The sequence below is a fragment of the Manis javanica genome, chromosome 11, assembly GCF_040802235.1.
Source record: "Manis javanica isolate MJ-LG chromosome 11, MJ_LKY, whole genome shotgun sequence".
NCBI lineage: Eukaryota > Metazoa > Chordata > Mammalia > Pholidota > Manidae > Manis > Manis javanica.
Window position 1 is genome coordinate 107,886,836 of NC_133166.1, and position 15,155 is coordinate 107,901,990.

At 40.2% G+C, this 15,155-nt stretch overlaps 1 protein-coding gene across 12 annotated transcripts in view; it reads right to left on the reverse strand.

Moving 5' to 3' along the window:
- Nucleotides 1–1,739: 1,739 nt before the first annotated feature.
- The window catches only part of NEK7 (NIMA related kinase 7), a 120,467-nt gene continuing 107,051 nt past the window's right edge, over nt 1,740–15,155 (reverse strand). For 8 of the 12 annotated variants that reach the window (XM_073217208.1, XM_073217202.1, XM_073217210.1 and 5 more), the window contains one exon: nt 10,925–14,914. In XM_073217208.1, coding sequence (XP_073073309.1) covers nt 14,744–14,914 — 171 coding nt within the window. In that variant the 3' untranslated portion in view covers nt 10,925–14,743. Of the gene's footprint in view, nt 4,691–10,924; nt 14,915–15,155 lie in introns of those variants that run through there. The other 4 variants (XM_037004678.2, XM_037004675.2, XR_012123010.1 and 1 more) reach the window with 3 other exon arrangements.

Sequence of the window (15,155 nt, forward strand, 5' to 3'; positions counted from 1 at the left end):
CTGAAATGGTCACTCTGAACTTCCCCACAACTTCCTCCTTAAGTCCAAGGGCCCTAATCTCCACCCTTATTATCTTCAACTTCTTTGTTACTTATGTCAGCTGATTCATAAGTTGTGGCCACCACAAGGAAGCCATTGTATTAAGTATTGAACACGAAACTGAGCCACAAGCATTTGTCCCTCCAGGGGTCAGGATCTGGCAGGGGGACTGGAAGAGACACAGAATCACACACATACCCCTTTGGCTACAGTCAGGGTAAGAGCCAAAAGGAAAGGAACAGGGTGAAGTCTTCTGACACCTGAAAATGTGCATGGATGTCAGCCATGAAAAATTAGTAAGATTTTTTTTTTTTAGTCAAAAGAGAAGAGCCATTTAAGGAGTACAGGCCCTAAAAGTGAGAAAGAGCTTGATGCCTTTGAAAAGCAATGCAGTGGACTAGGACAGAGAGGACAAAACAAAAACAGATTAGGCTGTGGCCAGGGGCCGTGCGCACGCCCCTCACTCCTGCACTCAGGCAGCTGCGCTGAGCCAGCGCTCACTAGGTCCCAGGCACTGCACACAGTGCTTTATAAAAAGTATTGTGATTTAATGCTCTTGTAGAGTTAGGAATTTACATCCTTAAATCACACTTGAAAAAGTAAGTACTAGAGAAGTTAAATAATTATCCATGGGGTAGTTTTGAGAAAGGAGTGAAAAAAAAATTATTTCCTATGCATTGTAACACTCACAGTGAGAATAATTTACTTAAAAACCTGTTTACAAATCCTAACTTTAAAGTTTCCTTTTACTTTATTTTTTTCTCTTAAGGTTTAAAATTTGGTTTAGAGACCTAAGTGGACATGAAATGGGTATAGAAGACCAGAAAGTTCCTCAAATAAATCTCTCAATTAAAAATACATTTTACACATTTTCACATCTTTCTCTGAAAAATAATCTGATGAGTCTGTTTTGATTTACCATTAGTTATATTGGAATTAACATGCAATTAAAAATAGATAAGATAACTCCATGGAAGTTTTTTGATAAGGGTTTCACTGCAACTATCTTTGTCAAAAATGTCATCACTTCAATTTTAAAGTTATTGTACCAACCTGGAGGTAACTGCAGTGGCACCAATTAATAATACATTTAAACATACATGCCAAGTACTGACTTTTCTAATCAACAAACATACCTTTGAATTAACATTTCTAACTATCCAACACACTGTCGTTAAAATTTGCTATTATTTAATCACGTGCACACACGATCTAACAAATGCTTCCTTGGTACACATCCCGCGAGTGACACTGGCTGTTCTCCACCACCAGCTGCCTGGGATGAGGTCCTGACCTGTGCGGCATACCCACCACCCTCCCACCAGCCTGGCTCACAGGACCCCACTCGGATCTTTCAGTCCAGCCTTTCCAGGCACACCAGCAACCTGCACTCCCTCTGGGAGAGGAACAGTCAGACACCTGTGCGTTAGCAACACATCACAGTGAAGGAACTCTGGACTCCTCATAATTTTAGCAAACTTTTCTTATTCAAAGACAGAAAATGATGTATGGAGGAAAAAAGGAACACAGGAAGTTATGCCTTAGTTTAGCACATACTTTACCACCCTCAACAGCTTCAATCCTTAGGCTTGCAAATGGGACAGGCATGGAAATCAGTAAGAACCCCTTCTGGAGGCTGAGTGCTAAGCAAAATAAACAATGGTAGACTTTAAGGGAAAAAAATCACAGATGCACAAAAATTGTTTTTGTACTTGTTTTTTAATTTTATAATTTTATTTATATTAGGATACTGTACAATTTTCAAAGCTAACAGAATCTTTTTAGTATGTGTATTTGAGGCATAACAAAATAAAAGTATTTCACAAAAGAAGTCCATATTACAGTACTATTGAAATAGGAGGCACAGGATAATTATGCATCTGTGGGTCATAAACACCATACATTCATTTTAAAGAAAACACTTAATATGAATAATATCTTGGTTAAAATAAATATCATGTAAATGTTAACAGCAACACCTGAAATATTTTGATAAAAGGTGTTTTGTAATAGATACTATGTTGAAGGGTAAAGCATTCATGAAATGGCTGCAGTATTTTACTAAATTTATAGTCACTGCACTGTTGCACGTTATTTATATAGGGATGCCCTTCATCCACCATTCCCAAACCTCAGCACTCATTACAAAGTTGCCCTGCATGTCCCCTGGTGACCTGGTATCAATGCCTAAATAAGATTCAGAACCAGGTGTACCTTTCATTTCACTGTTTCTCAAATAAATTCCAATGTTTTACTTAATCAATACAAAATTGACTTGTATACAGAAATATAAAGAAAACATTTTACAGGTGATTATAAAAATGAAAGCTTCTCATCATCTTCATAGTTCTTCAAAATGATCCCGTTCAAAATTAAAAGTTGTTTTTTATAGTGGTTCCTTCAGGAAAAACATGAACACTTAGATAAAAGAGATATGATATCCAAAACAAAAAGTTTCCACGGGTAGAAAATAATAATGGATTCCCCTGATCACTACATTCTTCCCAGCTATTTCTTTCTAGCAGACAAATTCATGGAAAAGAAAAGCGTAAATCTTTGCTTAAAAGTCACTGTGAGGGGTTAAGCCAATGAATTTTAGATCCATGTATTTTTAAAGATTACAAGAAGGCGAGTATCTGTTCCAACTAGAGAACATTTTGTCTCAGTAAGTTAAAATACCTTTAAATGAACATGAGACTAATGGCCAGTAAACACTCCACTCATACTTCTGGGCCACGTCAGCGGAGGCTTGCAGATGTCACGCCACTAGAATTTGGTAAAAACAACGTACCCAACCCTCATATAAAGAAAGGATCAACCAGGTCTCCTTTGCCTAATCCCAAGATAAAATTACCCTTCAGATACCATAACTGATTATATTTTTGGAGAAAAAAAAAGTTTGTACTTTTGCCCTTACACATTTTTAAAGTTTACAGATGACTTGAAAGCATTCAAATGTTTGTAAGAAAAATACTCACATGAAGAGACAAAAGTTGCCATTCCAGCAGCTAAAAGCAGGTATTCTCTGAACACGTGGTCTCACACTGGCAGGGTCACCCATTCAAAGGTCAGGTGGTGGCACGTCACCCTTTACCGTGACTGCCACTCGGCCTTCTGGCTTCACAATCCCGTGAGGACCTGGTCACCACTCACAGGAAGGCACTCGGGCAGAGCGGGTCTCCAGCAGCGCATGGGCTGACCCTGCCCACTTCCTTAAACTAAATGAAGCATCACCATCTCTGTCCACCTTCATGCATGGATACTGTATTTTGCTTAAAAGCCTCCCAACAGAAACCTCATAAGAATTCTGGCTGTGGTAATGGCCAGTTTTCATGTCTTTAAACATATTCTAAATTACAACCTTGTCAAACGAACTGAAACTGTACCAGCCGTCACGGGCATAGCAGAACACACACCCTTCCTTCCTCTTTAACAAGACACAACGCATGCAGATGGGGTGGCCAGATTCTAAAAGTTTAAGAAATGTGTTCAATCAGGAGAAGTGTCGGTATACCAAATATTTTTTTAAAGGGTGTAATGTTCTCAGAAAATCTGAAACATTTAATGGTTAAAATACACATATGATATAAATAAGAAAGTAACCTGAAGAATATAAAAAAATTTCTAAAGGGGACCAATCAGAACTTCAATAAAATCTAAATAAAAACATAAGCTTACACAATAGTGTAATTATGAGTAGAGCATTTAAATTTATAAAGAAGTTGAAATATAGTACTATGAGATTACTCAAAGAGTATTTTTCAAATGTACAAACAATAATAAAAACAAAAAAAGCCTCGGGCAATGTGCAAACTTTCAAAAACCTATCAAACCAGCCAAACAACTCCTTAACCACTTTTTAAATGGATTCATTTATACCATTTTAATGCAAAGAGAATTTCAAAGATACTAAAACAAAAGAAACTTAAGCAAAGACTCTTCAGTGTCTGACTCACATTTTGTCCCCAAATCTTTTCACATTTAGTAGTTGTACTTTGAATGTTTCCCAAATAGTTTATGTCTACATTTATCTTAAGAATTATATTTGAAAGCTATAATGTCAAGAACTGAAATACATACTTCAAACTTTTAAAAAGAAAATGATCACAAAGTTCACAATTGTGTTCATTCCAAATGTCCACAAATGACTAAAAAGAAAGCAAGTCACCTGTCCGGCTCCTCAGGCTGCGTCTGTCCTGACGAGCACCAAGTGGCACCTTCAGTATTTGGCACTACCTGAACACAACTTATTAGCAGAAAACTATTAGCAGAAAAATTCTAAAAACCTTCTGTCATTAAAAGCATCGTATTTCACTTACTCCCCCCAACACGCAATTTGATTGCTCCAAAGTCTCAGGGGGGTTGCAAGAAGGTGACTTAAACTGGTACAAAATGAAGCTTATAAGAAAACTGGTTAAGGATTCAAAGCACATTAGCTCTGAAATATTAATCTCAACACCCAGACAAAAACAGGGAGGTATGATTTGCACAAAAACACTTTAAATCATGTCGGTTGCAGTCTTCTTCCCCGCCCACACGCTCAGCTGCTCGCGGTGCACGCGTGCATCCTCTTGGCTACGTCATAGACGTAGGTGATGTCTGGCCGCTTCTCGGGATCTGGGTTGATGCACATATTCACTAATTGTCGTAGCTACAGAGAAAGAAAACAGAACATGCTTAGAAAACCATTCCAGCTAGTCACTAAAAATGAAGAAATTCTGAATAGCTATTGATTTACAAGGAAAGTACATTTTCTGACTAAATATTCATTTGACTTGGAATATATATGACTGCTGCCAAAGATTTTACAATTATTTGAATGTTCTAAAGAGTATATTCATTGGTGAGTATTAATGTTAAGAAGTATTTTCTACAATCAGAGGTTTTAAAATGATCTTATTTTTCAGAGAAGTTTAATCAGAAGATAGTTTCAAAAAACAACAGTTTTAAACTAAAAGGTTCCAAATTAACAGAAGATATATACACATTTATTTAACCTAGAATTTAAATTTACTACATTAACCTTGATTGTAAGTTTAAGTATACTATATATCAAAATTTATATGAGGCCATTAGAGTAGATTAACTATCATATATTTATCATAAACCATTTTATATAAGCATAGAAAGTTCTCTTATTAAAGAAAAAGGACTCTTCTTAACTAAGAATAATAAATTACAAGCAAGGTGCATCGTGAATAGTATTCTAATCCTTGACTGTACAAATAAGTATGAGGGTCTTTACAGATAAGAGCTGAGGTTTACTCATTTACAACCAAAGAAAAATAGCACATCTCAGTAAATTAAGAAAATATCCCCCCATTTGGTCCTTAAGCCACTGACTAGAAGAACATAGGATTTCATTCTCAATTTTAATTGCCATCAGTTTATGAAATTACTTATCTTCAAAACACTGTATATGGTCTTTGACAAATAGAAGCCAAATCAAGAGAAGAGCCAGATTTTTTTGCTTTGTAAATGTCTTGAGGACATAGTATCTAAATTATTAGATACTTTGTAAACTTGCATTAACTTTTTCTGGCCAGTGTACTAGTATTTAGTAAATGTGGATGGTAATGTTACACCCACTGAGAGATCTGAGCATTTCAATTTATATTCCTTGCAATGCAGGAATAACATTAAAAATCCTTAAGGGGCACAGCAGTACACAAGGTATTTTATGATGGTGATGTAAGAGAAATTTTAATAAAAAAGAAGCTGTCATTTTATCCATTAACATAAAAACAAATATATCCAGTTACATATACGATACAGAAGACAGCAGGAAAAGCATTTATTAATATTACTTACACTTAAAAAGATAATGTGTCTGACAGGTCACCAAGTTGTCAGGCATCTTGTTAACAGATGAAAAAAGTAGAAAGGATGATAGGAAAAGGTAATTGTGGTACAAAAATTTATGACTTTAGCCAAAACACAACTAGGAGTGACTGAATAAAGCGGCCAACACCCTTCGGATCCACGCCGACCCAGTGACTTTCCTCTGGCTGCTCAGTAATGCAGAACAGGGTGCCACTGCCAACCTCCAGCCAGTGACTGTCCCGGAGCGCTCCTGCCATGAGGAGAAAGAGCCACGACAGGAGGCAGGGAGGTGCGAGTTCACCGGCGAGGGCAGCATCCTCCAGCTGCCCGAAGAGCACGGTGGGCACCAGGGGTGGTAAGGGGGCAAGAAGAGCCCAGGCAGGCAGGGCTGCAGCAGGTGCAGGGCGGCCAGCGTCCGCTCTCACTCCCCTCACAGGCCCAACGCCCGTCTGTGTGGAGCTGTCGTAAAGATTCCTTTCCCAGAGGAATCGTAATAAGTAACACAGTATAAAGTCAGACGTGACACACATGCACACCTCACTGTAGGTATGAATCAAATAATCTGTTGACACAAATTTTTCCTAAACCTTTGCTACATAATTGGTAAAATATGCAAATAAAATACCATCAAGTTAAATATGCCTCCACACTGACTCTCACTCCTTTTCACACTCACTCACACCAGCACTTCTGAGGGACACTCTGAAAGACACGACACGGCGTCTGAGGGCAAGGAGGGTGAATCCGACAGGACCTGACCACAAAGGGGGCCTCCCACCTAGGACGGGCTGAGCGTGGCCCGCCTCCCATCCCGATGGCCCGGCCCTGCCTGCCTCTCCTCGCCATTCACTCACTCATCCACTTACTCAACAAAATCCTGCTAAATATCATGTGCCAGACACTTCAGTCAGTAGCAAGGATAAAGCAATACATGAAACATTTATTTTGTTTAAAATAAATAAAACAATAAATGAAATACATAAGGTACCTGCTCTTATTCAGAGCAGAGAGACCATTTTCCTAAAAGCCACTATTCACTGAGTTCTTACTATGGATCAGGCATCACTCTGAACACTTTCACATGACCTGACTTACCGATCTTCGCCATCTCCTATGCGGCGGGCACTATGAGGACACACTTCCCAGAGAAGTAACATCCCTAAGGTCAAAGGCAGTGAGGGGCCGACCTGGATTCGGGCCCAAGCAGCCTAGCTTCAGAATACAGGCTCTCAGAGTGACCGCGTCACACGCCGGAGGAGAGCCCCCAGCTGGACGGCAGGTTCCCTCGCGGCCGCCTCTGCACAAAGGCAAGTGACCTTCCAGACAGGCCGAGAGAGCTCTGCGGCCATGTGATTCTCAGAAGAACCGCGGCTCCAACACTGGCTCTTGTGGTCTCTCAAATTACCAGAGACTTTGGATTTCACAGGCCACCTCTGGCTGGATAAGCAGCCCAGAACCCCATCCAAGGCTCTGCAGGACTCGCAGTGGGACAGCAGCCAACTCCACCCGTGAGAGGCACCCCTGAACGAGGACACCGAAATGCTCGGCCCAGAGTCGTGGCCAGAGCGGCAATTTAATGTTCCCGCTGATGTGACTCATTCTTTAAGGTGACAGGGACTCCCTCCAAACAAATAAAATACATTTGAAATTTAACATGGAACAATTCCTTTACACCAGATTATAACTTACACAGTGACTTGATCAATCATAAAAAACATCTCTTCAGTTTTTTTTATCAGAAAGTCAGATATTATTATATTACCTTAGTTGTTCCTCTCAGTGTTAATCTTACTTTTTTTTAAAAGTCCCTGTAAATCTCTGGAACAAAGGGATTTTAAAAATCTTTAACAATTATCCAATACTTCACGATAATTCTAAGTACTATGTTACTAACCATGTTGAAGGAAAACATATGCTCATATAATAACTTAGGAATTTTACATGTTCCTCAATGTCAGCCTTTAATTTCACATATCACTAGGCAACTTTCTCAAAAAAATAACAAAACTGTGTTTGAATTGAGGGAATTAGGTGTCCATTTATTAAATTACAGAAATAATTCCCAAATCAGTAGATATTCCAAACATTAATAAATAGAAATAAACATTTCAGTTTGTTACATCAGAAAATTTGTTTAGTCTGCATTACTTCATACATGTTTGTATAGACATGTATTTTGCTGATTTTAAAAAAATAGTTTTACGTGACAAGTTAATAGCAAGGCAAAATAAAGGTCTGGTTATCTAAGAGCCTTTGCAAAGTCAGAGAAGAAAACACTGTTTAATGCAGATGCTTAAGGGAAAATTAAAAAGTAACACAAAAACATTTAAATGAGAAAAAAACACATAAAGTAAAAATAAAATGAATTCTCTATAACATTTCTAAAAGATTATGAAATCACAAGTCATATAGAAGTTAATGAATATTTGTTTTCAACAAAGTGAAGAAAATACTAACATATTTTGGTCTATGTATTCCTAAAGAAGCACCCAAGCATAAAAGTTGGTACCAGAAATATTACAGAAGAGCGTGTCAGCAGTCATTGTCGTCAGCAAGATAACCCAATTACGCATCAAGTTCAGTCACGTACAGGTAATAACAATAAGGCTCTTTGTGCATTACAGCTCTAGGTCACTAACACAATTCTCAGCAGAATAATAAAGACTGGCTCTTGGTACTGTTCCTCTTTCACCCCCACCTTAATCCCTCAGAGACCAATTATGTCCTATCAGCCTTCCAGATATGCCCAATTTCCATCTACCCAAGGATGCATTTTAGCACCCCAAAGTGGGGCTAATACTTTAAAGTACACTGTATTTTGGGGCTTTAGGTATTTATACAAAATGATTAGGCGTATCCAGCTTGTACACCAAAGTGTCACAACTGACTGACTTGGGGGTGGAGGGAAAGCAGAAGGCAATCTTAGACACAGGTAATGTGATGTCTCTGTCTCACAATGGAAGATCATTCAGTGCATCTTTTGTGAAAGTCTTACAGAAAGTTACATGAGTTTATGGTATCCCACAGGAGGTGGGGAATACAGGCCACCATTTTAGATTCATGTCTTCAAGGAGTAAGTCTCCACTGTCACTTCAGAAGCATAAGTGAACAAAAAGCCTGCTTAAATATACTTTTTAAACAAAAATGGAACATCTGAAACTTATTTAAAGATCTAATATGGCACCTTTAAGTAAGGTGGTCAACTGATATTATAAATGATACCATCTAACTTACTACCATTTTTAGGAAGAAAAACCCAATGTTATTACAAGTGAATTAACACTCAATATTACATTCATTTTAATAAGTAATGGCACAATTACATATTTAGTATTATTATGTACCTCTTTCTACAATTTAAATAAAATATTCCCATATAACTTAGCACTGGATTGCATAATTATAAGGACTACAGAAATACTTGTGAGAACAAATTTAGCCACAAACATTATCGATGCCACATAACGTCTCTCACTTAACTAAGTATTCTTGGGACAGTGTATTACAGCACCAATTTAAATCAGTTTGGTTGATTTCCTATAACAACTCCAGGGAATTTATAGAATTCAACTAAAATCTGTGAAATCTAGCAACTATAAGAATGAACTATTTAAACAGCTCAGATGAATACAAAATTTTTATAAATCTAGTTCACTTCAAAATATGCAAAAATACCCTGTGCCTGACACTTTAATCTTGTTCTTTCTTTTTCCTATTTACATAAAGTAGCTTTTTTATGAGCTAAAACAAAGGTCATATTCTTTGTTACCAATTCAAATTTCTTTAAAAGACTCTTTGGCATATTCTGAATTCAAATATAAACAGAAATTATTTAAAATTAAAAATTATTAAACATTTCAAAAGTGAGTTGTAATCTTTAAAGGTTGTATTTAGTCTTTTCCTTCCCTTAAGGGTGACCATTTAGAAAATGAGGTGCTGGTAAAATCATGACAAACGGTGACACTGTCCAGCCTATCAGGGATCGGCACATCTCGCGCTGATCCTCACACTCGGACACGCGAGAATAACCCCCCCTCCTGCAGTAGCGCCTCATCCTTCCCTTCCACCGTCGCAGGCCCGCGTCACCGCGGCGCAGACGGCGCTCTGAGCCAAGGCCTGGGTGCCTCTGCCTTGAGCAGGGCGCCCTCGAGGGGAGGAGAGCCCAGGAGACCTGGTGGGTGGGGGTAAGAGCAGCAGGAGGGGCGAAGGGCGGCCGAGCCCAGCGACCCGCGTCAGGCGCGCCCAGCGCACAGCTGCAGCTCACCGTGGGTGCGGCCCTGCCCCCGAGCGGCGGGGTGCGCGAGGTGGGGGCTCCCTGCAGCCTAGGACTGTCTGACAACGCCCGGCTGTCTGCTCACATGCAGGATGGGAAGAGCGCCATGGCCCTGACTTCCTCACTAGGAAAGCTGTTATGTGGATTTAAAACGGTGATTTTCAGTTGAAAAAATTCCATATTCCAATTTTATTTAAAGCCATGTAAATATATTTGCACTTACAATAAGCTATAAATACTTGAAATCAGTTTAGTTCAACTAAAAATGTATTGTTACCCATATGTAATCGAGCATAGAAAAAAGTGCACTTTTTAGTTCTTCTATTTTAGATACTCCAGAAAAATCGGTACTTCCTTGTGTCACGAGTAACGAAATTGGCACTGGAAATTCTTACGCATTTGCGTGAAGCAGCAGGGGAGACATCATCAGGTGCCTGCTGAATTATTCCTGGAAAGGCAGAAAGAAAGGAAAATCTTCCCCTTCCACCCTCCACTTCTCTAACTTAAAAAAAAAAGGATGCCAAGCATGTGGCTTTGTCCAACCAAGAAAGGAAGGGGGGTTACCGTCAAGATTTGTCATCATTTATGGGGTGAAAGCTGATGAGATTTCAGTCACTCTCCATTAGTTTTTTGATTGGATGTGACCTTTAGGTTGGTACCTTAAAGGATAGCCGTACACTTGAGAAGCCCCATTAACTGGCTTTCAATAAAAACAGATACTTTCCTATCTGTGGGCTGAGGTACAAAGCCACAAAAGAAACAAATTTAATGTACAAGAGAGGCATTAAATAATGTGAAAATGGATTCCTGGTTTAATGATTCTATTTCCAAAATGGTATTTTTGTTTCTTCACCTATAAAAAGTAAGAAGACCTACTAAATTAGTGAGTTTTCAAAAGCATGATTAGACAATAACCACAAATATTGTGTCCTACAAACATCTTTCTTGTTTATAATACATTTAAAATTGCTACTAAATAGATAAATACCTGCTATAGTAATAAGTTCAGATCAAGTCATATATAATATAGTCTCCACTTTATAAAAAACACTTTAACCATCTCACCAATGTTTCATAGGTGCTTAAATTTCTTTTTTACTCAAAGCACTGCTTTTTCAAATCTTTGATTTAATTTCTATTTGCTCAAACCAAGATCACCCTTATTCTCCCTACTTACTTCTTTTTTTCACTTTTATCTGCAAATCCTTTTTACTCAACTATTCAGAACTTCCTTCCAAACCTATCTGCTCAAATCAAAAAGGAAAACAAATCTGTTAAAAGCTACCACTGAGGCACAATTCTATCTAATCTTTCTCACATCTTCTCTATTTAAACTAGGAATTCTTATTAATAAATAAGAAGTATTTAAAGAGGCCACATCCATACTCTGCCTGATATTAAGACTCACATTTTCAAAAAAAAGTCAGTTAAAAAGAGCTCCATATAGTCACATTTTATACTTGCCAAAAAGCTATCAATGTAACTATTCACTGTTTTTTTCTTAGAGTCTCATGACATAATTTCATGAACAATGGAAATGCATAATTTTGATGACCACTCCAGTGTCTCCTAAGGAAATTAAACATTAAAACTGAAGGGAAATGTCCACTTGCCTTATTTCCCAGTAAATGGACACTGGACAGTCCAGAAATGCTGCTGCTTAATTATAAAAATGAAAAAAACCATACAGCAGGTAATGTCAGCAGAAGAATGCGATCACAGCCCTGGCCCCTCTCCGGGGACCTGCCTTCCCACACAGAGATGCTCTGGGGAAGTCTGTTACTCATTCAATTGTCATTCGGTGGTTCACTTACTCTTTTTTCCACCCACTCCTTCCACCTCACTCCCTCACTCCCTCAGCTAATCCATCATGACTGGCCAGGCCAAGACACACAGCTAGGGAGGGTTATGGCCCCGCAGGAACGGGGGCCGGATGGTCGGCAGCGGGGCCCGCGTGTGGAGCAGCCGCTGTGCTGCGGCCGCCAGGGGACGAGGGTGCACAGGAGACGGCGGCTGGGCTCTCCTAGTGCAGAACAGGGGGAGAAAGGGAACAGCACCCCTGACGACATGGAGATTCATGGAACTTCCCGCAGGGTCAGCATGGGGAGGGTCATGGGAGGGGAGAAGGGCCTGTGCTCAGCAGGTCTGGGGAGGGGAGCCTGGACCACACATGGGTGGCCTTTTGGATGCAAGGCCTTGTAGACAGCAAGTGTTCAATGTGTGCTTTAGTGACGCTGATTTCACAATCACCAACAACACCAAGATTAATTAAACTAAGGGACATCTACAGAAAAATACCTCTCTTTCCAACCCAAGATTTTTTTGTTAAGCACAGTAGCTCCCTATTGATACACAGATCATTGTTGGAAAAAGAAAGAATACTGAACGCCAAAAAAACTGTCATAAACAAAAATATTTCAGTAAGCTATGAAATATATATTCCTAGTGTCATTCATGTGCAGCTGAGATATTTCAGTGTGGAATCCTAATCATTTGTACATAATAACAACAATATAATTTTAAAAGAAAAATGTGACATGCAGACTTATTTTTCCAAAGGATATTTCTCATTTTTTGTTTTTAATGCTTAAGTGTATCTATGTTTTAGAAGAAATTTTAAAAATCCCTAACTTTCAAACTCTGAGTTCTTCTAGGCGGAATGACCATGCGTAGACATAAATCTTGTGCCGTTCCTGAGGATTCCTGCCATTCCAGGCTGCTCGGCGGGCAGAGGCTATTCTCACGAAACATTCCCTTCAGACGGTCTCTGCGTGGCAGCTTCACACATTTAAATAGAAACGTAGCAGTAGCTGCATCAATTTGGTAATAAGCTTCCCAACAGGTATCTGGTAGGAAATTAATTTGCTTAAAATTTTTATTTTCAAACAGTTACAGAATCTGTTACTGTTTTAGCTATAAAACTGATGCTTAGTGGACTGGTCTCTAAATTAAACGTTCACTGCTTAAAAACTCTGTATTTGCTTTTCATTGTTTCCTATATTCTGCCAAGGTAAAAAATTAAATGGCAATTTGAACATTTTTAGGTTCTAAAAGGCCTCCTATATAAAGAAATATTTAAGATACCATTGAAGTATGGCCTCATTAAGTCTTTTTGGGCTTTTCTACCATAAATTCTGAATAATCATTTTATAAACAAATTGAGTTTCTACCTAAGGAGAGAAAATACTTATTACCAGCACACCAGCATTTCAAAGCTCCTGTTATGAGACATTTTCCATGTGACTGAACAGAGACAACCTTAGCAGTGTGTATTTTCCCTACCTCAATTTTTAGTAATGATCAGCCTGCACGTTTACCCAGAGCTCTCTCTCCTGCCTCGGCCTAACAACGGGTTTGCCAGGAAGAGGGGCTGCCCGGCGGACAGAGCGCCATATGACATGCTCGCTTCTTGTCTCTCAAAACTGGTAACTGCACGGAGTGCAGTAAAAAGTGGAATCTGTTTTCCTTTCCAGCTCCAGGGCCTTCTGTCTGGGTCAGACTTTGATACCTGCCCCTCGGCCAGGACCCCCACATACCCACCCTCACACCCGTAGGCAGGCTGACTTCCACGAACCGCCACTGGCGTCGTCATTAAAATCCTGCTGCAGGTCACCATGGCAACCGCCTTCTGAGGCTTCACGGTGGCGCTCGGCAACTCCTAATCAGCTACATGTGAAATGCAAATTCAGTCAGTCTGAAAATTAGTCAGAAGAATAGCGGATGAGGCTGAGGATATGTGAAATATTCATGCGCTTCATGGAAAAAAGCAGACAGCCTGAATGACACAACAAAGAGCTGCCCCTGACATTCCTGCTGCTGCTCTGCCTCGCCGTTCACACCCCACTGTATTTCCAGGCCTGAGTTCTGAGGCTGGTTCTGTGAAATGCCATATTCATATTCTATATCCAAAATAGTCATTAAAAATGGCTAGCAAATAGCATTATCATCAAATAGAAATAATGCTTCTAACATTATCATCACTGCCTTTTAAGAGTTTATTCTAATTACCTGACTATAAATGCTACGAGACAAAGAAACAGGCAGATGATGACCAGGATTAGAACCACAGGGACAAAGTGCTTACAAACATTCTGGGACTACAAATGCTACAAATGGTAAAAATTCTTTAGAGATATTTACTTTTCTGGCTCCACTGACTCAATTTTCCTTAAATAGAACTAAAACCAATTACTATTCATTTCAAGGTAGAGTGACGGGACTTCCTACCTCGAGAGTCGGAACTGCTTCACCCTCCTCTTTGCCCTTTGCCACCTTCCTTGGGCACAAAGTCTGGGCTCGTGAGAAGACGAGCTGCCCAGACCAAGGCAGTGCCTGTGCTGGGCGGACCCCGGCGAGCTGCCCGAGGAGAGTCATGAGGCAGACGCGGCCGACCTGAGACTGTGCGCACATCTCCTGGCTCTCCTGGCACGCTGGTGGGGCCCTGGTGTGCTAGGCTGGCACAGACGTTCTGTCCAGTGAAACACTGGGTGTTGGGCAGAGTCAACGCATTTCCATGGGGCACCCGAGCAAATAAGGACTTAGGCGCAGGTCTTAATGCGGTGAAGTCTTCTAAAATTTTCAGTCCCTGCCATGTACTTTTTAACATGTCTACAATGACTCTCGAAACACTCCCCGCAGGAGTCGGACTGCAGCAGCGAGGTGGTCGGGGACAGACGTGGCCAACGAAGGGAGGCGGAGCTGAGAGAGTAAGGCTGAGAGACGGGCAGCTGAGAGGAACGTTTCCAGTTTTGGAAAACAGGAATGGGAGGCATGTTCTGCCTGAAAAGAAAGGTTAATTGTTGGTCTGAGCTGTGAGAATGAGGCGCTGACCTGCGGAAGGGGCCACGGGACGTGCCGACTGACTGGGCCCGGCGTGTGCACTAACTCTCTGCCCTTCGCCGTGTTCGGTATGCCGCGAGTCAGCCACCACCCTTACCGCACCTCGGGGGGCGGTATTCCACTAGTACCCCGCTCCACGTCATGAAACGCACAGTCAGCTCTTTAAGCAGCATCTCTCCAA